The 27,118-nt window shown below is 35.1% G+C and overlaps 2 protein-coding genes across 9 annotated transcripts in view; both read right to left on the reverse strand.

Moving 5' to 3' along the window:
* The window catches only part of NBEA (neurobeachin), a 506,232-nt gene that overhangs the window by 337,954 nt on the left and 141,160 nt on the right, over positions 1 to 27,118 (reverse strand). For all 8 annotated transcript variants that reach the window (XM_061457520.1, XM_061457513.1, XM_061457519.1 and 5 more), the window contains 13 exons: positions 26,958 to 27,110; positions 25,970 to 26,138; positions 16,291 to 16,370; positions 15,462 to 15,524; positions 15,257 to 15,354; positions 13,192 to 13,284; positions 9,573 to 9,681; positions 7,713 to 7,794; positions 7,396 to 7,519; positions 6,871 to 7,063; positions 5,590 to 6,609; positions 1,691 to 1,908; positions 303 to 456 (listed from right to left, as the gene is read on the reverse strand). In XM_061457520.1, the coding sequence (XP_061313504.1) occupies positions 303 to 456; positions 1,691 to 1,908; positions 5,590 to 6,609; positions 6,871 to 7,063; positions 7,396 to 7,519; positions 7,713 to 7,794; positions 9,573 to 9,681; positions 13,192 to 13,284; positions 15,257 to 15,354; positions 15,462 to 15,524; positions 16,291 to 16,370; positions 25,970 to 26,138; positions 26,958 to 27,110 (2,556 nt within the window). The remainder of the gene's footprint in view (positions 1 to 302; positions 457 to 1,690; positions 1,909 to 5,589; positions 6,610 to 6,870; positions 7,064 to 7,395; positions 7,520 to 7,712; positions 7,795 to 9,572; positions 9,682 to 13,191; positions 13,285 to 15,256; positions 15,355 to 15,461; positions 15,525 to 16,290; positions 16,371 to 25,969; positions 26,139 to 26,957; positions 27,111 to 27,118) is intronic.
* On the reverse strand, positions 18,860 to 25,154 carry LOC133271729 (collagen alpha-5(IV) chain-like; the record flags this gene model as incomplete). The annotated part of the gene is made up of 2 exons (XM_061458163.1): positions 18,860 to 18,939; positions 24,728 to 25,154. Coding segments are annotated over 2 exons (507 nt in total), but the record flags the coding sequence as incomplete, so codon positions are not given.

Raw genomic sequence — 27,118 nt, forward strand, 5'->3', positions numbered from 1 at the left:
ATGTGATTTTGTTAGAGTAATTATGATTCATGACCATGATCCTAATGTTCTTCTCTTTCAAACAAAATATTAAATTCCTATGAAATATTATTCTTAGTGCTATTTCTCTAACAAAATTATAATATTGCAGATGCAAACTATATATCGAAGCTTAACATTTTCAATTACAAATGTAATTTTTTTTGAAGGAATTAGCAGAGAGGGGACACAAGTCCCTAAATAAGAAAAGTCAGCTGCAAATTATGGTTCGTATTATTAACACAATTTCTAATATGACCACTAGGTGGAAATATTGTACTTACAGTTGGGGATGTGGCTGCTGACAGCAATGGCAAAATTCCTCCACAAGCAATAATAATATTGTCTACCATCTGGGAAATGAGGTGTATTGTGTTGTGTACAAAAATAATATTTTCATTGCTATTGACAAAGTCCATCACAGACTTTGTGGAGTGACTGCAAGAACAGAAGAAAGGACAAATTAAAAAGAGTTAAAATAAAAGTTCAGATAAATTAATTTTTTTGAAACCAGACCCGAATGTTTCTTTGAGATCAAGAAAAAATATGGTCTACAAAACTTTGCATGTAAATGGCCTAAAAATGTGAACAGGACCAGCTCAATGAACAAATTGACTGCAATCTATTTTCACACCAGGATTTGTTTCAGTTGTTGAGAACAACAGCTCATAATCTTTTATTCCCATCAACCAGTACTTTACAGGTAGTTCTGCTGAAAGCAGTGGTGCTGTTTTTTCAGTGTGAAACTATTAATTAGAATTAACAGTTCAGGGTGCCATCTGAAGTACCCTTGGTAACTCCTAATGAGAACATCTCATAGTGTTTTACAGGAGAAACTTGATAATGTGGTGATATCTTGATCTACTATTAACTTTATTAACTAACATTAAATTTAGCATTAGCAATTCCTTTGCAAGCCACAGATGCCAACAAGATTAGATGTAATCTCAGCAACTCCTAATTGGTGAAAAATTGTCCTATGAACCAGTTACTCCCCCAAAATATGAAACACTGCATGAAAATATTAAATAACACTCAGTCTGCAAATGTATTCTTTTCCCAAAACAACATTGTTGCCAGCCAGTAAACAAAAATTAAAGGCTTTAATTGAAAATAGACAAACTGAATTTTAATCTTCAAGCATTACCTGAACACAAAGTATAAACCCCTCCCACATATTTGGCCAAACCCAAATTATCAGAATTCTCTTCTTAGCAACTATCACAGGACAGTTCACCAAACTGGAAATCAAATGCAATATAAATTGGTGCTTGGATAGAATTATGCTCAAGTTTTCTGAAAATGAACTATTCTTTCCTGGAAATCAGATTAGATAGTATCTGTTACACCTAAGGTTTCTGATAATAGTAAGTTATTGAGTATCTCTGTTGAAGTGTACAAAAAGACTGCAGAAGTAGCAGATTCTAATGCTAAACAGGCTGAAAGAGTAGTTCATTTTAGTTAGGTATGCATGACTTATACAATCCTTCAAGAAAACAGAAATTGTTACCTGTGAAATAGAGCAGTTATAGGCTGAGAAGGGGTGAAAAGAGAAAATACAAGATACAGAAGAGCATTTCACTTAACACCAACTCTTTCCCTTCCTACTATCCCAATAACACCCTCTCTACAATGGACACACAAAGGAGTTAAAGAAGAAACAACCACCTACCTTCTCCAAACATGTACATCTGTTTCTAGTGCAAAAAGCAAGTCTGTCAAGAGCCGCTGGTGCATTGGAGACCATTTAAATTCTGGAATACGAAACATAGTTGTGCGTGGACCTGGACTAAACTGTCGTCGCTGCTCTTCTGTCATTGGCATTCCTCGAAATCCCAAGTCAACACGTAAATCCCGGTCTTGCTGGGTAACAGATCGACCCTGTACTGCCTACATGAACAAGAAGTTTAAAAACCATGTTAACTTTCTGGAATGTGTTCTTGAATGGATTATGGAATTTGACAAAGGATGGGCTAGAACTGGAATCAAGCACAAACTAAAGGCGATATTGATATTCCAAAGAAGGAAGTATCCTTCAGTAAAAGAGCTGTTCCAAATAAAGTCAACCAGCACTGAGGGGCCATGGCTGCCCTTCTTTTCAGCTATTCATCAATGTTTTACACTCAGATTTTTCACTGGAAGTATTACAAAAAAGACCAAATGCAGCATGTCAAGGTCAGCAGCTGCAAGACTTTGTTTTCAGGAAATAACTATTCTTTTGTGCTAATAACACAATTTGCTTTGAATAGCTGACTCAAAACTACGCACTGATGGTGTCAAGGAATGTGTGTACTTTTTGAAAGCTCGTTTTCCAAACCAATTTTTTTAATATGGTCTTTTTAGCAGGATCATTAGGGAATCAAATTTAGCCTCCCAAATCTCATTTTGCCAATTTTGTTACATGTTGCTAAGTGGTTAACAGTGTTATGGATTCTCAGGACAATCTTAAGATTCTCCCAACTGATGGTAGCTGTGAATTTCATTCCCGTTCAATACTCACGTAGTCTTGACTGTTTCCAGTTGGTGATAAAAGACAAAAGTAAAAGATACACATCTTATGTGTACACACATTGCTACGACGGAGAATAACATGAAGGAAAAAGCAGTAAAGAACAAATGTTCTGACTGAACTGGAAGCAAATATTCATAACAACAAAATTACTTATAATGTGCCACATTTCTGAAAGGAAGAAATATAATGGCTGATCCTTGAAATTATTTTAAGTTTAGATTAGTTTAATACTGGCAAAATGAAAAAAAAAATAGCTCACATTTGCTCACATATTAATTTTCTGATCTCAGAATACTGTTTAAAATCTGGACATTTAAAAGCAAAATGGCATTTACAAAATATTTGTGCTAGCAATGTAAAAGTGCACATGGCTTTGGAGTTGAGCTGGAAAGCTTCTTAGATCTTTAGTCTGATTTTGATCTTCTGTAGCCTGTATTCTGAGAGCAGGGCAGGTTTCCTTCGCTCGATCTGACCTATTGGTCAAAACTGGTACTATTGCTTTCATTTTCTATGTTTTTCTTTAAAGTTATCTTTAAATTATTCCTTTTTTATTTTTCAGACTTGCATGAATATTCTGCATAGTGCTTTCAATTCTATTTTCAGTCTTTGCTAGTTGGGACCATAAGAAAGAGTTAATTTTATAGTCTTAAATATATGGTCTACTAATGATAAAGGCATTAATTCTTCTTAGAAGTAAGCAGGAGTTCCTATCTCTGCTGTGCAATTTGCTGCCTCCTTTCAGTACTTTTCGACAAAGGACAGCTTACTTCTTACTGATAAGGTGGGGAGCTGATTGTAGATCGGGTATTTGAAAATTTGAGGTTAGCAACTCCATTCACATGCCAATTGTTCTTTTTTGAGTACAACTACAGGTAGCTGTCAAGTCTGCAGCAGTAATGGTACCATAACAGAAGAGCTTTAATTTAGTCAAGAATACTGTATTTGCAAAAATGGGCTTTGATGTGCATTGCATAAACCATCATGAAACCCAACTATCTACACTTGGGTGGCCGGTCTTCAAGTAATTTTCAGTTTTTTCAGTGGTTTCTTGACCTCATGACAAATCTATTGTGCGAGTTCCCACACATGCTGCAATCAAAATCCAAACTGTGGTTCCACTGTAAACATGTTAAAATTAACATTACTCTTCACTCATGAAAACAATAATGTTTTATTTATGTTTTATTTAATACATATTTTCATCTTTTTCTTTCCTTTTTTAATTTTTATAATTCAAGTGTTATGGGTGAAATTCATCAAGAAAAGAGGTTAATGAACAGAAATGTCCCAAAGTTACACTGACAGAATTTTATACACTAGCTAGGTACAAAGACAGATTATCTTTTCCACTCAAGATTTATCTTACAAATTCACTGTTTATGGGTGCATACATCTACATAGCAAATGAACACTAGCATTTCAACTGTCTTCTATTTTTTAAACAAAATTCCACATTTCAAAATAAAAACTGACTGCTCCTTTTTTTTGCTATCCTTCATTCATTTAATTTATCCATTTCCAAGCTATTAACAGTCCTAATTTTAAGACATAAAATAAGGTGTTTGGGAACTGAAAGTAATATATACACTATTCCTATTGAAAGCTTGTTCTTTATTACACATAGTACTTGAAATTATAAAGAACCCTACATAATGCTTGATAGTCCGTCACTGATGTTAGAAGGATTCTCATAGTTTCGACAGAATACTTATGAGAGAACACTAAAATTTTCTTATACCTGTCTAGCAAATGCAAGAGCTTAATCTCCTTTTCTCTTCAAAATGAGGTTATTGCCATAGAAAAGAAACTTAGAAGAGAGTGTTCCCTCGGTATGACAGAACCCACTGGTCTGAGTAACCAGGCTTTTAATTATTTGGGTTTTTTTTTTAAAGTGAAAGCACCTGCTTTAGAAACAATTGATTAAATAAATTGTTCACTGGAGTTTTTCTGAAAGTATTATCTTCCTGAAGAACAAAGCAGGCTGAACTGTGTTCTTTCATCAGACGACATGTACTTTCACTGTACTTGAGTGTATCTCCGAAATTCTTCAGACAATTTGGTACACACTACACAGTACAGGGCAGAGCAATTTTTGCAACTTTTGTTTGGCTCTTCTTCCATAGTTTAAGGAAGTCTGCTTGACTTCAAAATCCTAGAAGATAAATTCTGGGGTACATACTGGACATACAGTCGGCTAGCAAAATCTTGAAAGTAGTCAATTCATTTACCTGATAATACCCTTGAAACAGTCTTTGATTACGTGCTATGGTTTCTGAATAATTTCAGTGAGGAAATTAATCCTGTGCTTTAAAAGTTCAAAGCGATCCTGTACCTTGCTGTGCATACAGAGAAAAAATTCTTGCAAAGACTAGTCTTCTGCCTTGGCCTTCCTACTTTTATAATGCTATGGCTCTCACAAAATCTCTAATTTCTCAGATTTTTTCAGAGGGAGACCCAGACAAGAAAGGATCTCCAAAAAGGAAGAGATATTTCTTTTATTAATCATCTCTCATCTGGAAATCAAGTTCCTATTTTTCTTTCATTATCCCTAAACTATGCCTTTTCTTGTGTTAGAATCAAATACGGAGATTATTTATGCCAGCATTCCTGTAGAAGAAGAAAGATGGTGTACTAAACTGCTGCAAGACTACACTCTGAGAAAGGTACAGCAAGAGTAAAAGAAACACTTCAGTGTGTATTTCACAGTAAAATATAGATACTTCTAATCTTAAGACATAGTAACAAGAAAGTCTAAAGCAGAATTCTAGGAGTATCAGTTTATCTGTCCAGAAGAGCTAAGGAAAATGGATGGTGAGACATTCTCTTAGCTGAGTTTTTTTTAAACTAAAGAATCCACAGGTGCAACATGTATTTCCTATATAGACATGAAAGACTTGACAATTCTTACACATTACGGCATTTTCAAAGCAAATAGGCTTGGAGGATGGACACCTCTCATATAATTCAAGGAATAAACTTTAAACACCTTTCAATTTATCCAGCAGCAACAAACAGTGATTGTATCAGACACATAAACGGCTACAGCCCTTGAAACTTACCTGGGTTGTGGTAGTTGTTTGGATCTTCCGTATCTCCTTTCCTGCTTCCTTACCATCGTCAGATCTTTCTGTATCTGATATTATACTTCCTGCATCAACACTAGGTACAGTTTTGCTACCAGAAGATTCTGTCTCAAGAGCTGTGGCAGTCATTTCAGCATATTCTAATCCTTTAGATGATGAAGCCAGCTCCCTCTCAGAAATGCTGCTCATTCCATCTGAAGTTGTGTGAATCTTAAACTCCTTGTCCTCTATTATACTTGAAGAACATGTTATATCTACACTACCTGTCATATGTGCAAGCAATCCCAAATCATCATTTACACCAAGATGCATCTGTGTCTCTTGCACATTTGGAATAGAAATGTGATTACTTGAAAGTTCAGGTAGAAGATTTTCCTCTTGACTAGGTATTTTATCAAAGAGAAATGAGGTACTGTTAGTAGAAGGTTCATCTTTCTCATCAGCCAAAGTTATTAACGGACCATTATCTTTTTCCTCATTCTTCTTAATGATACCCACACTTCCATGAACATTGTTTTGGAGCTTCTCAACAGCAGCACTATAGACATTGTCTAGAAGAGATTCGACTTCTACAAGTGCACCATTTTCTCCAGTTACTAGTGTCTCTGGTGATAAATCCATATCATCAAGTTTTACTTCAGTAGCTTCAACCTTTTCAGCTTTTATATCAACTAAAAGGTCATGAACTTCCACATGAACTCCGCCTCCTGGTCTCTCAGCACTTCCAAGCACATCATCGGATACCTTTGTAGCCATGAGCAAGTCCCTCGTATCTGTACTGACAGGGTAATCTGTTTCACTTTCTGGACTTTGACTTTGTGAAAGGTCTTCTATCTCTCGAATTTCTATTCCACCTTTTGCTCCTGTTGTCTGAGAGGAAAGACCTGAGATAGTGCTCACATTCCCCTTCTTCCCCTTTTTTATGTTTTCTTCCTCTTGCCTTTGATACTCTTCATACATTTTTGCTAGATACTCCTTGTGAGCTTCATATGTGACCTTAAAGAAAAGAACAGATTATGTGGATGAGTAGATGCTACATGAATTTGGATAAAACCTGACAAGAATCTTAACATACATCATATACAGACTACAAACTGTTTCACAGCAAAGGACCTACAACGATGACAAAAAATGCCAGCTTGGTATGTGTGGAGATAGCCACCAGATGGCACTAAATCACTTTACATATCACGATATTGCTAGTCCCTTTGCGGGGACTGCCAGAACTAAGAGCAACATCTACGCGCCATTTCTTACCTTGGAATGAGCTATAGAAAGAGTATCCACCCACACTCTCCAGCCTCCCCATTCATATTTTATCGCATGATACAAGAGAATACGGAAAATGTTGTAAACCATCTCTGTGATCTTCTGCTCTTCAGAATTCTTAGGGTTAATATATCCCAGAGAAAACATCCAGTCCTGCCACACTGAACACTGAAGTAAACATCTAAAGTGAAATAATTAGGTCAAAATATATCCACAAAAAGCTTCTTGATTTTAAAATTATGATGGTTAAAATGGGAGGAACATCCCCTCTGAACATCAATCCAATGGTAGGAAGAAACTTAAAAATACTTCAGTATGAATAAAAATTTAAAGCATATTCTAAACAGAAGAACCCAATATTAGTTGCTGAACTGAGAAAAGTTACCATAAACCTATTCCATTTACTTTTTATGTATTCCATTTAATATATGGTATAAAACTTTACACAAGAGTATAACAGATTGCTATTACCTACAAATCGAGGATAAGAAAATACTATTTGTAGTGACATACCTTCTGTTTTCACGGCTATTACTAAAGAGTTTTATCATATCAGATAAGAACAAGCGTCGAACTTCCATCAGCTCTGCACTTGGCGTAGAGTTTTTTAACAGCGTTGCCACCACCTTAAGAATCACTTTGAAAGAACAAATTAGTTAGGTAACACATTTTAACAACACTAAAAAGTTGCTGACAGCAACTAATGTAAGTAGTAACTGAAAGCTGTATGTATTTGAGATACACTAATGAATTATTCTTGGTTCCTGAATCATATTCTTTCAACCTCTAGGCAATACATTTATCATACAAACATAATATATCATCCTTACTTGGATTCTGAATTTTCACTGTAGAATCTGGCTCTGGATGTGGTTTATGAACAACTTGAGTGCATACTTGTTCTGTCAAAATCTAAAACAGAATATTAAGTTCCTTTTACCATTTTCAATTAAACATTAAAGCATTCCTTTGTTTATTTTAATTTTTTTTAAAAACAATTACTATGGCCATACTGTAACTTTATATAAAACATTTTGGTAAAATATTTTTATTCTTAAAGAATGGAAACAAGCAATTCCTCTATGCAAGGATCAGCATTTTCATGCTTGCACAGTGTCTGGTTAACTAACTTTTTAGTTAGCTAACTAAATAGACAATAATTTTTTTTTAAGATAATTTTATTTCCATTCCTGATAGTGTTATACTTTCTTGGATAAAAAATTCTTTTGTAAGCACTGTGCATCAAAATTTATTTTCATACAGTCCATCCATAATCAAACCAAGTAATTCTTGAAAGTGGGTTTGGGTTTCTTCAGCTAGGAAAGAGGACAGTCACAGACAACATCCCTAAGAATAAACCTGGGGCTTCCCATACTGAGTAAGACAGATCATTGCCCTGTTTCACACATTATACCCGAAAAACTAATCTGTATTGAGGCAATGCCAAAGACCTGTCACACTGGGACACCTGTTACTGGTTCTATGCATGCAACTTTAAGAACAAACTAAAAATGTAATGATATTAATATGCGTTTCTCAGTAAGTATATTCTAGCAAATACATTTCAGAACAATTTCACTAGTAATTCTGATTAATTTTAAAGCAGAACTTTAGCTCATTCATTAATCAATAATCAATACTCAAACTAATGCCAGCTATAAATACAGTACCTTTGATTGGGTCTTTACATAATGGCATTTAAAGTAGAAAGCAAGTATGCCATTGCTTTTTACGAGAGAACACAGAAAATACCTGCATCATTTCCTTAGGAAATCTCTTGTACTTATGGCACTTAAACCTTTTTTTCCCTCTTCTGGCTATTTTTTAAGATGTAAATATCTGTGGATGCTGAACTCCACATGAGGATTTTTGTTTTGTCACTGAGTTATGTGTTTTTTGAGCAATCACAGAAGCTCTCAGAAATATGAATGCAGTGACATCTAGACTGTGAGACCCAAGTGGTCAAAACACACTGGGTAAGCTTAGATAAGTGCAATACAAAGGAACTTGATATCTGAATAAGTCACTAGCAAACAGATGACATTTGTGCTTTTACAATCATGTGAGAACATTTTCTAGGTCCCTCAGACTCAGTACTCTAAGGTTTCTAGAAGTACCTTACAAAAGAACATTTGAATGCTTCGAGTTCATATTCACTCGCCTCAAGCAGTATCTGTTACATCAAAGTGGCTGAGTTCAGTTATTTTGTAATACAATCAGCATTAGTAGTTAAAAAATTAAAATTGCACTTTTAAAAATTTAGTAAACTTGAAAGGGATGGAAAAAAAGAAAATGGAAAAGAAAAAAAAAGGCCTCTCTTTAGCTTCAATACTTTCCACTGCAATGGAAACAAACTTCTTGAAACAATGGAGGAGAAAGAGCAATTGGAGGTCTACAATAACTTTGTTATTGTGGAAAGCAATGAACATCTTAAATAGCAGGATCTCTTACATCTATATGTAATGCTTTAAGTGGAAAGTTTTATAGAGACTATGTAAAAATTATGACACTGTTAATAAAAATATCCAAAACATTGCAAAAAACACTGAACAAAGAAATCCTTTCTTAAAATTTCTTTCTAAAATTTTCTCAAGTCTTGAGAATCATGATATTGTAAAGCACTGTCACAACTAATTAAGTCATATTTTTGTACAATAGAGACAACAATCTCTATGTTTAATAATTTGTACCTCATAAAGCGTGTTATATGTTGTAACAGTCACTGTATTTGTATGTAGCATCAACCTTTCCCCAAGGAGTGTGAAAAGACTGTGGGTATGCATGATTTCAACCTTTCGCCTGGAAGAGAAAAGAGAAACATTAGGAAAATGGCTTGAATATTTTAGTAAATGCAAGAAAACCCAAAAGCCAAGTATTCTGAAGTTGCACTAAAAAGGTCTCAAACTTTTTATTCTGTAAATATCATAAAATAAACATAAAGATCTTTCCCAATATGAACACAATTGCAGTATTACACAAAGGTTCTCAAAAAGCAACGTTGTATATAGGATGCGTTTTTATATAAAGTAAATCACACACTATTCTCACCCTTCAGGATTTTCACAGTGGAAAAAGACAAAGGAATCCCTTTCTATCTTAGACTGAAAGAGTGCAAGATGTTCACAGGCTGGATAAAATGCGACCACTGCAGAATCTATCATTTGTCACTCTTTCACTGATTCAGGATAATCCAGCCTCTAGATCTTCCAACATAAATATGAACACATGCAGATTTAGCGGTACTGCCATTCTTTTTATATAGCATTCTCTTTTGCAGCCACAATAATTAAATCCTGGAATAACATGCACTACAATGCAAAGAAAATAAAACCCTGAAAAGTTACAAAATTCCAAATGATTGAAGAGAATGGTCATGGGGAAGATCTAGTGGAAGGTGTCCCTGCTCATGGCAGAGTGGTTGAAACTAGATGATCTTTAAGGTCCCCTCTAACACAAGCCATTCTATGATTCTATAAATTCTATAGATAGGGTCAAAAACTACTTGAATCTTAGAAAGAGGAGAAAATATCTTACACCTGTGAATTTGATCTGTCCCAGAACACTACTTGTTAAAATTGGATATAACATAAAGTGTACTTCTTGTAAGCAGAAGCATCATTAAATTTACCTACTGCTGTAACAAATATGAAATGAAAAACATCCAAAGTAATTAATAAATTTAATTAAAAAATAAATCTATAATAAAGCAGCAGAAAAAGATGAAATAAAATACAGTAAAGTTTCTGTAAAAGTTTCTGTATTGAAAATCTAAGAAACTCTCCTTTCATTATTACTGATGATAACACAGGTTCAAATTACATATATTCTAAAAATTTTGAAATTAATAATTATATTAGAATTTTTGAATAACCACAAAAGAGAATGGCAACAAAGTACAACAGTGTGCACTCTTCTCCTCACAGATGAGAGTTCATGAGTTGTTTATGATGAAAAACTACAGGTATTCAACCTTGTGAGCTATGATGTATCAAACGGAAGTAAAAATTCTTTGGAAGGTTCAAATGTCTAAGTAAAAAAACAAAAGTAAATAATGGACTATGATTTCAATGATGGCACAGAAAGAATAAAAGCTGGCAGAGAAAGAAAGGACAGTATTTTTCCAACTGTTAAGGTTAGACCAAATAGTCAATCATCAGAGATCACAAATTACAGTAAGTTATTCAGGCTCTCATCTAACACAAGAATCAATTAACTTCACACTACAGCTTAATCTGTGATGAACATATATGAACTACAGCAGTGGTAATTTCTTTTGCACCTACACATTTGTTATTAATATTGTATCAGATCAAGTTTCATAAATCCCATTATATCTATGCAGTTCTACTTTAGTGTATTAAAATACAATGCCTGTTTCCTGTACTGTGAAACAGAATTTAAGTTTTATATTTTTATTTGGTTTATAATCTTAAAATCACTTAGATTTTCCTGTAGTTGACTACAATTTTATAAAATCATGTTTTCATACATATGTATGTGCACAAATAAACCCATCTCGTACGCACTACCATGAAAACAGAGGGATTTTTTACTCGCACAAATCTACATAGAACGTAAACATTTACAGATGTTCAGAGGTCTGAAAATATACCAAAACATTTGAAAGTTACACAGAATATTCAAAGTGGATTTCAATTACTTCAATTACAAGAAAACCAAAGTCAGTTTTTTGCCAAGTACTTACTTTCACCCAACAATGGAAACTACATTGATACATCCATAATGACAAGTAGATGCTAAAGGACTGGGAAATAAAATTTTAGCTTCTGAACAATCTCACTTTTCTTTTTCTGTAATGTTCCACTGACAGAGTCTGCTATTTGATTCACTGGATAAGCAATGAATGCTCGAAACAGATGTACTTATTTGGACACAAGCAGGCTTCTGCACAAGTCCAACATTCATCTGGTGTATATTACTTAATCCAACTCCTATCGATGTGAATGATTTTTAGTAAGTAATGTTTGAAAAGCCCTTGGAGATTCTTGAATGGACTATCAATTTGCTTTATTAATTCCCAGAACACTAGTTCGCTTGCTGGATTCTGAAAGAAAAATCCCATTTGGGAGCATGTTCTCAGCTAACTGTCTCTCAATTATACAGACATACTTTATTGATCTTACTGAGAAAAGTGTGTCTAGCAATACTGCACTCTGGCTGGACTCCTAGCTCCCTTCGCTTCTAAGGAGGTTTTGCTTGATGAATTCTCTTGTGAAGCACAAGGCTAATTTTTATACTGCACAGTCTCCCACTGAAATATCATTTTGGGTTGACCCTAGGAGGAAGCTAAACACCATACATAGAAGGGAAAAAGTAAGCAGCAGAAGGTTACACAGCACTGCATGCTTTTTAATTCTTTCTTAACACAAAAATATTTCTCAACACTAAAAGATGAGACGAAGCATGTCTATTTAATGACCTTTTTTTTTAATGTGAATATTTCTCGCTTACACATTTTATATGTGAATATTTCTTACACAGAGGTGTGTCCTTACCTCCTTTTTTCATAACAATTTATTTAGTCTGTTTAGTTCTTTTTCCGAAACTTTCCCATGTGAACAGCATATCCATTTTCCCATCATTTTAGAGCTATTTTTAAAAGTCCTGTCCTGAAGCTTCTATTTCAATGACACTGAAAATTCCAATAAAAAATTCTTGATGACATTCATATGTTTCCTGTTATCCCTAGCTGAACATGCAAAATACATTTATAAAATACGTTTTTGGAAAAATTTTTTCAACTGTTTTAAAACTTGGATTTCAGCATATAATATATTTGGCAGACAATCACTGTACCTTTTCAAGTGCCACAGTAGCAACAAGTTACAAGAGGTAACAGCCTCAAGCTGCGCCAGGGAAAGTTTAGATCGGATATTAGGAAAAAATTATTCACAGAGAGGGTAATCGGGTATTGGAATAGTCTGTCCAGTGAAATGGCGGAATCACTGTGCCTGGAAGTGTTCACAAACCATGTGGATGAGGCCCTCAGTGACATGGTTTAGTGCTGGTCATGGCAGGCCTGGGCTAGTGGTTGCACTTGATCTTAAAGGTCTTTTCCAACCTAGTTGATTCTATGATTCTATGATTATAAGTTAACAGGAAAATCAATTTTATCCTAATGTATAAAGGCAGCAGAGTACGCAAATCATTAATCAGAAAACCTAACAATTTTATTTAAAGTAATTTCTAAAGACTGTCAAAGACTATACAGTAATCATGACAAAAAGACAAGAAGAATTGTGAACTTCAATACACCATTTAAATAAAAAAAAAATAAAATATACTTACTTATGACCCAAGTGTTTAAGAAAATACCCAAGGACTTTCAAAGCTTGCACCCATATACTCTCACTTTTGGAAGCCAATAACTTATAAATTACTCTAAAAAACAAAAATAAATTCAACAATTTTTCATTTTATTAGCAATATATATAGCTTGTATTTAACTGAACGGGGATATTTACTAACAGAGAAAAGCATAAAAATAGCAATTCAAACAAAATGAAAAGATATACTAAAAGCACTGAGCATAGCATAAGAGTTTGATTATGAATTTTTTAAGTTAGAGACACAGTCAGTTTTGGATCAGTTCAAGATTTTGTAACAGAAAGCAACAACTGTATCTTATACTTCTACCTGGGAACAATCAAATAAAAGATGGCCTGAGAAGTTGCAGCCTAAGACAAGAGAAGAAGACCGGAGAACAGAAGGTCACATCCTGGAGATGCTTGGGACAGCTGGATTTTACAGAAAAACTCCTTTCATTCTTAAAACCCCTACTTAATAGCCTTTCCACACAGGAAGGGGTACCTGCACTTAATCACAGGATGTTTATACTACAATTTCACTTGTCAAAAGTGAAATATGGCAATACGTCATACAAAATCCCATATACGCTTATTAACCACATCCTCATTGCATCAAAATTTGAAGGGGAACCCTCCCCCCCCCCCATTTTTAAATTTGTGATAAAAAAGACTTGAAAATTTAACTACTTTGATTTATTACGAAGCGTTCAAGGGCAGGCTGGATGGCACCTTGAGCCCATGAAAGAGAGGCTGGAATTAGATGATCTTTCAGGTCCCTTCCAACCCAAGTCATTTTATGATTCTCTGATTTCAGACAGGAAATCAGCCTTGATTTGAAAGGACTAAGAGACAGACAACATCACTCTTACTCTAGCCTGTTCTTCAATAAATTTTTAAGTTTATTTTAGTTTCCCATTTTAATTAGCTGAGCTTCAGTTTTTAGCCACTGCTTGTAGTCTTCCACTAAAAGCTGTTTTAGCAGACAGTATCTTCCTCTTTTAAGAGGACTTATGCCACTATCAAATGACCTCTGAGGCTTTTGTCCTCTGATAATCTAAGCAGACAAACCCCTAATCCTATGTAAGGCAAGAATAAATAAATGTTGCAACCCTGCACATTATCTCTATATTTTTCACCACAGACTTCTAAACATATAAACTACACCACCAAACAATTTTAATATTGGTGCCACAAATGTTACACAATACGTTCATCTAGATCATTCTTATCCTTCTTCAGAAGGTTTCAGGAATAGAATTCTATCTCCATACAGACAACTGCTGTCAGAAAACCAAGTCCTAGACCTGAATACAATGAGTCTTCCTTTCAACAAGCATGGTCATGCAAACAGTTTTAAGTCCAAGTATTTGCACAAAGATCTTAGTTTTTTTGCAAAATGGCAGATTGTTTTTTTCTTGTTGTTGTTGGGGGTTTTCCCTGCTTTACTAGCCCTTTGCATTGTCAAAAGCATTTTCAGAACGGCATAGAATAAAATTCTATAGTAAATTATTAATCTCTGGGAAAAAAATAAGCATTACCAAGTTAGGCATAAGACAACAACAAAAATACTGATCCTATGGGAAATAACAGTTATGAATTTTACCATCAAACAGATGAACATATCAATTCCACACATAATTTTTTAATCTTTTCAGAAAGAATTTGCGAGATTAGGGCATTATTTCTCATTTTTCTCTCCTTCCCTCCAGATTATGTTAAACCTCTGAAGACAAAACATTCTAAATTATTTCAATTACTCTGAGACAGATGCTTGGCTTTGTGATAGATCTTGTTAATTATTTGAGATTGAGAAGCAAGTACAACAGTGCATTTACCTTCAAATATCATGATAACCTTAAGCAGAATTTTTTTTCCTCCGAGCTACCAAAACCACTATATATATTTTTTTTTTAAAAAAAGCACCTAAATTAACAAAACTGTAGTTTGAAACATCAGCAAGTGTGATATCTATGTGAAAAAGCAATAATCTGGAGAGTGATGATATTGGGACACCTTTTAAGATATTTTCTCACTCACTGTCTTACCGTATCCCATTTCTCTGATCAAAGGCAGGTATCATGGATGCTGGATGTTCGGACATTAGTGCCACTAGCAGCTGCAGCACATCATGAATATTTTCATCCTGTATGACAAGCATCAATGTTATTCTACAAACTAACCTCAACAGCAGGATTCCCATAGAGCTGGTACAATTGGTTACAGTAAAGATAGATAATTACAGAAATGTACCTCATGCATTGTTAATAAGTAATTTAATATGCTCTGTAGTTCATCTTCTTTCACTCCTCTGTCCTAAAAAAGAAAAAAAGGGGGGGCATTATTCAGAGAAAATACATTCCTTAGATTTGGCTCATGAAAAACTTAGATGAAGTCAAACAATCCTACAGTTTTTTTAATTAAACTCAAAGGACTAATTTTTCTCATTCATTACATTGCTTTTTCTTATCACATTGACAATTCAAAACAGTATGAAGTCAGCCCTCTATTCCTAGAAAGACTTCTGACAGTGAGGGCTCTGAGCCGCTATAAGCTATTACTGCCACTCCTCCAGTCCCTGAGACAGAAAAAAAGAAAACAGAAGGAAAAAGCCAGGCTAGAAAATACTGGGTTTTGGTCTAGTCTCAAATGGCAAAGCATACCTAAAGACTAGCGTTCAACTGTAACAGAGAGAAAGAGTCCTAAATCATTTCAAACAGTGCTGGAACCAGGAAAAAAGGATAAAACAGTAACTAACTTAACAGCTACCATTACCTTTTCCATTTGATCTATCAAAGAACCATCTACCATCACACAAAAAAGCACATATACCTGAAAAGTTCCATAGTGTCATACAATTTCTGCACGTACATTTAATAAAATATATCTGGTAGAGTTTGGTGAGGTTAATACAAAATATTGCATGGATTTACAACCTTTATGTTGATTAAAGTATGTGCATGGACATTAACCAGAGACAGATACAATATATGACAAGTATTGTCTATTTACTACTATGAAAGATTCTATTACAAGTACATAACAGAACTCAATGTCTTTCTTCCGGAACAGACTGTTTTACCTTCAATATAAGTTGTTTCAAAAACAGAAGCATAAATGCCCTTAGTGATATGACTTCTTTCTGTGAGGGCCGAGGACCATCTGGAAGAAGCAAAATATACCATGTTTAAATATAAAATAATTCCTCTAATGACTGCAGCTACTTACAGAAATCACAGTTTCTACAACAGATTTAGTATTCTATTCATTATATAAAGGTTTGTATTTGCAAATAATATCATCTATAACCTTTCAGAATCACACTTTACACAATATACATGAGTGATATTTCATTTTGGGAAAAAAGAAATCCATGTTTATATATTTAATTTTAGTTTATTGTACAAACACACAGGAAAATGAAAGGTAGTAATTATGTCTAGACTCACACGATTAATAACGTATATGTTATGTAGGTGTCTTTATATGAACCAGGAGTTTTAAATCCCAACATAAGCAACTACTCTACTGACTAGACCTACTCAATCAACCCAATGTTAGTGCCCAATTTAGGATTAAAATTGTGAATCTAAAAAGTAGGTTCTACTGACTACATTGAGTTGAATTCCACTGGAAACAATGGGACTTTAAACACCTGCTATGAGCTAACTGTGGACATGCAAACTTAAAAGGGTCTGAACTCAAAGTTTAATCTCACCTAAAATATGTGAGAACAACTTGTAATGACAAAGCCAGCATGTTAAATAACCATCTGAATGAAAAACAGCAGAGAAAGGATTAACGAAATATTAGTGGTGGTCAACACCTGTGACAGAAATTGAAACTATTTAACCAAAGAGAAACTACAATCTGAAGAAAATATTAAATTTAAGACAGTACACCCCCCCATCCTGTAATCCATAATTCTTTTTGTGCTTGAGAAAGTACATTAGGAAAACAGAAGTATCTAAAAAATTGAGTAAGAAACAGAGCCTGAACAACCATATTCACTTGAAACTTGCTCTACTGCATTTTCAACTCATCCCTTTCATAAATAATTAAGATTGACCTGGAAATTCCTTTGTTAAGTTCCTACTTTTCAAAAAAATGCATGTCATAGACTTAAATTTTGCATAGTGAAAACAAATGCAACCTCATTTTTTTTTCATCAACCATTTCATCTTATGCTGATAAACACATATCAAAGCTTAGTAACAGTCTATGTCTCAGTATTATTTCCAATCCAGATGAATGCAACTTTTTAATGAAAATATTGTTATAGTCTCTGGTGCTGCTCTTGAAGTGAAGCCATTTCTGTACACACAGTAATTTAAGTTTGCAACAAGGTCAGACCTGAAGGTGAGTTATACTTGTTTGACTAGCAGGAGAAACAAGAGTGGTTAATCCTCTCAAGTCTTCTTCGGTTTAGGAGTGGAGAGAGGAGGACTGGGTACTTTCCAGAAAGAAGCAAATAAATCTCAACCTGTCCCCACCACCACATGTAAAAGAAATATGAATATTGTTGTAAAAAAATCTGTCATATAGGCTTTAAAGCTATAGGAATAATTTCATATCCATACGTCCTAACAGCACCGTTAGAATGCATGGATATCTATATTCCATTGTAAAAATAGAAGTTAGATTTTTTGGTACTAGCTGCACGTACATTAAATACTGCATGTGTTCTTTATGTCAATGGTGTGCTTCTAGCCAACAGCTATTTTTTTCCCTAATTCAAATGCAGATTCAACTCCTCTAACTGCATCACAGAAATCTGTTTCTTTGCACACCCTCTTCCCTCCTACACTTTATTGGGATTCAATACTGGACAATATCTGAAAAGCAGGCCTACAAACTAAGGCATTTTGTGCTTTCTGGAACACTGTAATTACTAAAGCAGAAAACAGAACACTAAAGGAATGGGTTCTGCAAAGTATTGCTGTAACAGAAATTCTAAGGAGGTTTTAAAAAGAAGATATCCCAAATTAACTGGTAACCTGTTCAAAGAAGTTTCATACTTCTTATTCCCATACCCACTAGTTTCCCTGGACAAGTGTAAGAACCTTGAAAAGGGTTCTTCAACGTGCAAAAGATATCAAAGAAACTGTTACTTGCAGGTTATATGCCATGCACACAAAATGGTGCTTTTCCCTTCCATCCTCAAGTACTACTTATTCCCTATATTTTAGTTGTGTCTTGAAGTTTCAGCGCATTAGAATCAGAAAAAGGGGACAGCCTGTACCCAAAAGACTATATTAGTTTGAAAAATTTAAGAGGACTTGTAGAGAAAAAGAAGAAAAGCTGGAGAAACTGGAGGCCACATAACCAGTAGACAGCTGCAAAAAGTGGAAGAATGACTGCAGAAATAGTAATGTAACAGTCATCTGATATGTATCAAATGGAATTAATTAACCTAGGAAGTTGCAAAGCTACATAAAATACATTTTCTACTGTAATTGCTATGTCATCACACTTTCTGGCTTCATTACTAGGTGAAGAATTTAATTACTACTTGCAGATTTATTTTTATTCTAAGAAATGCATTATTGACCAAGCAATAGTATAACTTATGCTATAAATAAAAATATACATTATACACACATATACTGAGGTAGAGCGAGACATTGAAAAGTAGTTTTCTTTACTGTCTGTTAATCTTTGTGCCCATCACTGGATATAGGCAGTTCAGTGCCACCATAACTCAGAAACTGATAAACAGCACTGCTAAAGACTAAAATCAAACCCAAACCAAATAAAAAATGAAGATAATCCTTTTAAGATCTTGCAGAGCAACCGTAAGTCCCTAGTACAAAATAGCAACATTCTTATTAACTGGCAAAAAGAAAGGATGCCTCCCTTTTCCCACACAAGGATGAGTCACTAAATCATTTACTGCTTTTAGATTGTTTATGTATGCATTTATTGCAGATAGCACATGATTTGCACCATATTTTTTTTAATATACACTCAAAATGAGAGTTAGACAGCTTTATCCAGACAAAAACAAATGGGAAAAAAAAAATCCAATTCATCTTTGTAGCACAGACCAATTATAGGACATAAACCAGAATTAATTAAAAGGGAATAAGTAAACATATTCACAAAGTAAAGTACAATCAGTACTGGTGTAAAATAATGACTGGGAACTTTGAATAACAAAAATAATGATTTATAATCCTGTCTTTGGAAATAAAACATTGTGCTATCAAGTTCTGCAAACAACCAAATGCAACATTCTTCCATATGGCTTTTATTATATGTAAAAATCATGATTTTTCTAATATTAAATTAATAAAACAAGACAGAAATATGAGAATCTGATAGCCATGCATGCATAAATAACATCACATTATGTGGCTCACAGCAGGGCTTACTTTGTCTTACTGCTGTAAAGCTAATGAGAACCGAGTTATACTCTAACCCAGCCCTTGAAATTAGTCTGTGCAACATTTTTAAATCCACAAAAAGAAAAATTATAGCTACTTTCTCCTTGCAGTAATTTCTATAATTCCCACTTTTCTTACTTGTGTTAAAAAATATTAAACATTACAAAAGTTCTTAAAAACTATTTAACATGAGTTAACTTGGGTACTAACAACCCTCTGTCCTCTAGCAGGAGGCAAAATACAGGTCATAAAGGTCTATTCAGGGTAAGAGTTCGGAAGCACACAGGAAACACTAGTAGAGTAAAAGAAATGCTTGGCCAAAAGCTCATGAATGAACTACATTACTCAATAGTCTAGAACCTAGATGCACATTTCTCTCATACAACAAGGGGAGTCTTGAAGTTGCAAGTATTTCATAAGGATGCTTTGTAACAGGGTCCAAAATTAGAATTTAGCACACTACATTTCTAAGAGTTAAAAAGTTAAAACTGAGTGTCTTAATTTTTCTTAGGGAAAAAACCTCCACAATATTTAGTTTGTTTTTTCTGTTATTGCCTTCATTTTATGCCTTCTCACTACTTCCCCACTGCATTTTCAGAGAATACCATGCAGTTGATAAGCTATTCAATAAAGATATTTCAAAGCATAAATATCCTTTGGGGCTCTAATGAGTCCTCTCTTACATTGCAGAAATTGTATATCAAAATAATTCAGCAACATGGAGATTACTTTTTAAAAGTGTGTAAATGTTTTATTTTTTCCTTAAAAGGTTATTAAAGAAATTTAAACTATCCAACGATTAGCAGACATCCAAAGATTGTGTTTAAACTTTTCTGCTGCTTTGATATTAAAGATGTCTGGTTTGCCCCTTCTGAAAGACAATCACAGAGTAGCTTTTCTTTAAATATCAGTCTAGTACATATATACTGAAAAGACAAAACAAAAAAAGAACAAAGACTGGTGACACAACAACACTTCTCTGGCAGCTTGACGTATTATAATTGAAATGCATCATCTACCATTGATGGTGCAAAATAAAGACCTAAATCTCTCCCCGCTTATCTTTTTATTCATTCCCAAAATCCACAAAAGGCAATAATTATCGAGAGAAGTAATGTGATTTTAAATAATTTTTACTCAATTGCCTGCTTCACTGCGTCTTTAGATGCTGCAAGTGATGGGTAACCCTAAGATCTTGTCCCACCTTCATATCTTATTCTGAACAATTCCACAAAATGTTAAAGGCATATATGTGACAAATAAAAAGAATAGCTATAATCATAGTCCAAGTGTAAAATCAATAATTAAGTTTAGAAGTACTTTCATGTGGAAACTGGTTTGACTTTTTCTGCTCTTCCTGACATAAGAATTGTTTACAAATTCACCTTTAATATGCTATTAATAAAAAAGTCACTTTGTCCTGCCACCTATCTATGACTGGTAATTTAATTTAAAACAAACACAACACAAAAAAATAAAGTAAAACTCATAATTTTAAACAGAAAAATTGCCTCCACTATGTAGATCTGTATCAATAGCCTACTAAGTATAAATATCAAATGAGCTGATAAGCTTACATTCTGAAAAAAGTGTTTCTAATACTTCAGAAGGAAGCAAAACAATACAAATTTAATATATTGACTCAAAGAAGAAATACCAGCTTGAAACAGGAAACCAATAATGAAAGAGAAGATACAATTCCAAATTTGAAATACATATTTGAGCCTTTTAAATAATTTGAAAGATTTACACCTGTTTTGTGAGGTGAATATAAGGAGAAGAATGGAGTAAACTTTCATTTTATAAGAAAACAGCATTAGCTGAACAGGAAGCTTCAATACTGGGCCACCTTGGCTTTGAACAAAGTATACTGAAGTGTCAGTACACAAAATTCACTCACTTTGTTTTTTATTAAGATAGGTGAAGGCTATAAAACCTTGAAGCAGAGTAATAGCAAATCAAACTGCTAATATTAAATGTGTTTCGGTGTATCAGCATAAAAAATGATAGGCCTAGAAGACAAGAAAGCACCACACTACTAAAATGTCTGCATGAATAAGTTTACTTCTTAATATGACAGTGAATTATTTGAAACCACTACAGCACATACAGTCAAATTTTGGATACTGGCAAGTTTTCCATCAGTCTTCTTCAGACCTGAAAATTCTCATGTACAGTTAGCTTAGAGTTTCAGTTACCTCTGATAAGGGAACAATTTTATGTTTCTTACAGTAAAATTACTGTTCATAGAAAATGTATTGTGTTTTTCCATCTTGAAATATCAAATGCTACTAACATGAAGCAACTCTAACATTCACACTGTTGTATTTTTACAGTGTTTCTTACTTTTACAAACTTCTTTTTATACATTATTCTATATTTTAACAAATGGGGCTGGATTACCACTCTTACGAAGACAGGCTGAGACAACTGGGGTTGTTCAGCCTAGAGAAGAGACATTATAGCAGTCCTTTAGGACCTAAAGGGTGCTACAAGAAATCTGAAGAGGAACTTTTTACAAGGGCATGTAGTAATAGGACAAGGGGGAGAATGGCTTCAAACTGACAGAGGGTAGATTTAGATCAGATACAAGGAAGAAAGTCTTCATTATGATGGTTGGGAGGCACCCAGAGAAGTTGTGGATGCCCTATCACTGGAAGTGTTCAAGGCCAGGCTGGATAGGTTTTTGTGAAACCTGGCCTAGTGGAAGGTGTCCCTGCCCATGACAGGGGAATGGAAGTAGATGATCTTTAAGATTCCCTTCCAACCCATACCATTCTACAGTTCTATGAAATCATGAGCTGCCTGGCTACATGTGGCAGTAGTGGCTGTATGCCATCTAATATAAGCCAACATAAAACCAAAATCCTGGAACAGTCAACTTTTTAGAATATTAGGACTGGTGAAGTTATAAGTTGCTGAAAATTTTCCACAGAGGTGGAGAAAAAATAATCATTAAGCATATTAACTACAGCTCATTATATTATTCTAAGACAATAAGCCTGAATAAGCCAGACCTGCATATCACATTGGCAGATTGCATTCAATGTTAAAAGAAAGAGCATCTGGTGGAGAAAAGCAATGCAACATCCAGGTGATTAAACATTTTGAAACGTTTTCAGGAATATTATCTTTTGAAAGCAATTAATGTAAATCTGATAAAAAACTAATATGAAATTAAGTTAATATGAAATTAAATTTAGCAACCCATCACCTCAGCAATTATTTTATTTCCACAGTCGTTTGCAAATCACCACAGTTATTACAGCTGTATCAGAAGTAGAAGTTACCTGTGAAACAATAGCAAAAAAAATTCCTAGGGCTGATTTGCATTGAGAAAATTGCATAGCTGTGCTGGACTTGCACATCCATTGCTATGCCACTGATCTTCCTCCCTGATTACTTAACATTCTTCAACTCAATACAAGGAAAACCATTTTTACAGACAGCAGAGTACTATAAAATACTTACTTACAGTTGTACCAATTACATGGGACTTTGTGCAGTCTAAGCAACAGGAAGAAAGGAAGAGGATGAGGAATATGGAAGAAAGTTGATGCTAATATTTAAAAATGTCAAGTTTATCTATAAATCTAGCTAAACAAAAAAGGTGAAAATTCAGATATAGTGGATAATAATATGCATTTTGAAAATGTGCATGGCATCACAGTTTATCAAATGCCTTCCCAACTACTGTATGAAAGTGTTGGTAATTGTGATTTTTTGTTGTTATGCTGCCACTTCAAACAACCAGCAATCTGCACTATCTGATTACCTTTCAGCGACCTGCATGGCTGTCTTCCTGAGAAAAACAGAATATTGTCTGGAACAGATACAAATGTTAAGGGAATGTACTATATCCTTAAAATAGGTAAGAATGAAAGAAAAGTTAGGGATGTAAAACAGCCACATGTAAGCTAATTTTGAGTTACCTGATTCACTTCTCATTCCTAATTTTGTGCCCTTGTGTACCCCACGCCTTCTGTTCAGGTTTTGATGAACACATTACATACTTTTTTGCAGCTATTCAACTGGCATTACACATACAAATACTCCAAAAATACAGCTAACTTCAAAGATGCAAATCTGGGCAAGATAAAAACAAGCTACGCATCCTACAGAAAGAAATGTCACACTGTTTCCACGAAGAGCAAGCCTAGCCAAGAGGGTAGTCTGTAATATGCAACACATTTGCAATGTGGTGTTAGATACCAATATCGTAACACAGAGGTACAGGAATTAATTTAATTAAAAAAAAAAACAAACCAAACCAACACCAAAAAAAAAATCTAGCCAAAATAAGACCCCAAAAGAATTACAGCAATAACAAATAGACAATATTATCAAACTTACAGTCTCAAACTTGTTGAACAATTTTGAGGTCTCTGTCTAGGTGTAAATATGGTTGACATCTGGAAACGTTACCTTCCAACAGATGGTCATTCAACAGCCATAAATACAGTGGACCTAATATAAGCTGATCAGCTAAATGTTTAACATCCTAATTCCTACTGAGCTCAGATATGATTAACTTTTCCTATTGCGAAACCATCCTATTGTGAAATCTATGCAGCTGTCCTGGGTTCAGCAGTAGCAGTCATTTTTCTCCTTCTTAGTAGCTGGTGCAGTGCTGTGGTTTTGACTTTCAGCCTGGGAACAGCACTGATAACACCGATGTTTTTAGTTGCTGCTCAGTAATGTTTACTCTGACCAAGGACTTTCTGAGTCTCAAGCTCTGACAGGGAGGAGGGGAAGCCGGGAGGAAGCAGAGACAGGACACCTGACCCAAACTAAACAGAGAGGTATTCCATACCACAGCACATCATGCCTGGTACACTAAACTGGGGGCAGTTACCCAGAAGGGTTATATCACTGCTCGGGTTGGGCTGGGTATCAGTCGGCAGGTGGTGAGCAGTTGTACTCTCTTCCCTTGTTATTTCCCTTATAATTATTGGTGGTAGCAGTAGTGGTTTGTGTTATACCTTAGTTACTGGACTGTTCTTAACCCGCGGGAGTTACATTGTTTGATTCTCTTCCCCTTCCCTCCAGGAGCGCAGTGAGAGAATGGCTGCATGGTTCTGAGTCATGGCTGGGCTTAAACCATGACAGTTCTTTTTAAAAAAAATGGAGGACCAGGGGCTCCCATGATGCCCATCTCCCTTTTGGCACCTGGAAATCCAGGTATTCCATCCCGGTCAGGTGGTCCAGGTGAACCCTGAGGCCCTGGGAGACCACGGGATCCTGCATATCCTGGGGTTCCTTGGTCACCTGGAGGACCAGAAATGTTGAAGCCTGGAGGACCTGGATCCCCTTTCTGCCCTGGAACACCCTGCAACCCTGGGGGGCCAACAGGACCTGGAGGTCCTGGAGATACAGGTGGACCTTGACGACCAATGCCAGGGATGCCTGGTGGGCCTGGGAGTCCTGGTGGTCCACTTGGTCCAGGGTCACCTTTGGGCCCTGGAGTTCCATCAAAACCTGCCCGTCCTGGGAGACCAGGGTTTCCTGGGAAGCCAGGATCACCTTTAGGTCCTTGAACTCCTTTTGTGCCTGGTGGTCCTCAGGGATCAACAGCGTTACCCTCAACAGAGCAGAGCACAGGTAGTCAGCAAGACATAATGACATTACAGCTAGAGTGTACAGTATCAGAATGATTTGATGCTTTGGCTAATACACATGTGCTACATACAGTGTTGAGTCCACATGTATTGTTGTATTTTGTTGTTGCCATCATTCAATGCTTCCTGAGCGCATGACTTTAAAGTTAAACCAATCTCTATTTTGACAGAGCAGAGAAAAAATATTATTAAAATGGAAATACAGCTTCAGATATCTCGGCAGTGAGAACTGTAAGTCTCCATCTGTTTTCAAGGTCATTTAACACTACCAATCACTCAAACCACACAAGGTTTTCTTTGCCATATGAAATTTGCTTAATGTTTCCTCTTTGTTACAGAAAAATCAGTGATTTTAATGTTTTCTAAGTATATGGGATGTGAGCAAAGACCAGAGTTGGAATCTTCTGGGAATACATATAAGCATGAGGAATTATCATCAGAGGTGTATGATATACTAAATATACTTGCATAGTCCTACTGTTGACATCCTAGGAAGTGTTCAAGGCCAGGATGGATGGCCTTTTGTGAAACCTGGTCCAGTGGAAGGTGTCACTGGCCATGACAGGGGGGTTGGAACTAGATTATCTCTGAGGACCCTTCCAACCCAAACCATTCTGTGATTCTGTGACCACTGGGGGTGATTATTGCCATTTACTTACCTCCTTGTCTACAGATTTCAGAAGCTTTCACACATTTACATCATAAATCTTCCTATACAAGAATTGCTTATACTTTCTCTCTTATACATTGCACTTACCTAATCCTTTAGGAGTAATGCCACTGCTATCTGCAGGATTAATCACCCAGTAGTAGTATTTCAGTGTGTGCATTAACTGTAGTACTGTTCCTACTCTGCGTATAGTGTTATAGATTGTAGCAGTTCCAATGAATTCAGCTGACAAGTAGGTATACAAAGACAGCTGCACCTGAAGAATCAAACAGTTACCCACATTAATGTGAGATCTGTATTAGTAACCTTAAGTTGCAGGTTCTTTAGGATCTATTTTGGATATGATATACAAAAAAATAAAACATAATTACAACTGTAGTTAGGGCAGGGACTGGACTGACACCTGGAATGACTTCTAGAAGCTGCTTCCAAAATCAATTTTCTATGATTCTATGATTTAAGTCATGATAAATGTACTGTTCTGTTTGTTTTTCTATTCAGGCCTTTTTTTACAAAAAGTGTATGTTTTCAGATTTTAGGACCATGTCACTTTTTGCTTTAGTTCACATTCCTAAACACTGATTATTTAGAGACACAACTGATTCATTTCTACCAGAGATGAGTGACAATTTTTTATAGTTTCTATCAATCTAAAATATGTAATTTAAATTAAAATGGAAGCTTATGAGAATGTGTAACAAAACATTTATCACCTTTTCCTTACAATTAAAAATACGTACTTCTATGCTTAATCTCTAGGAAAGTAATGTGATGCAAGCCCTGAAAAAGGGACTGGGTTTCTAGAAACAGTCTTTCAAACAGAATCAGCCAGAACCTTAGGCAAGAATGTAACTGGTTTTAGGGGCTTACAGAAAGATACTGGAGAATATAGTTATGCAGGGTACAGACTTCACAATCTAAAAAAAATCTTTTTTATCATCACATATTAAAATAAAAAGCAAAAACCAAAACCCAAACAAACAAAAACCAAAACCCCAAGTACTATGGTATAAAAGAATACTAGCGTTTCATTTCACTGTAGGAGACTTGTAACATCATTCAACTGTACAATTACCTTTGCAGGGGTGTGTATCCAGATAGCAGGATTAAAAAGGATGTGATCACATAATTGCTTCAGTAGAGGTGCTCCATGAGACAATCCATCCAAATATTTTGCAAATGACAAAAATTGTTCCAGAACTGCTCTGGTTATATGAACTCTAGATGACTGGGGAA

The sequence above is a fragment of the Pezoporus flaviventris genome, unplaced genomic scaffold (genome assembly GCF_033815535.1).
Source record: "Pezoporus flaviventris isolate CSIRO_AGI_PZ_B2104156 unplaced genomic scaffold, CSIRO_AGI_Pfla_v1 ptg000025l, whole genome shotgun sequence".
NCBI lineage: Eukaryota > Metazoa > Chordata > Aves > Psittaciformes > Psittacidae > Pezoporus > Pezoporus flaviventris.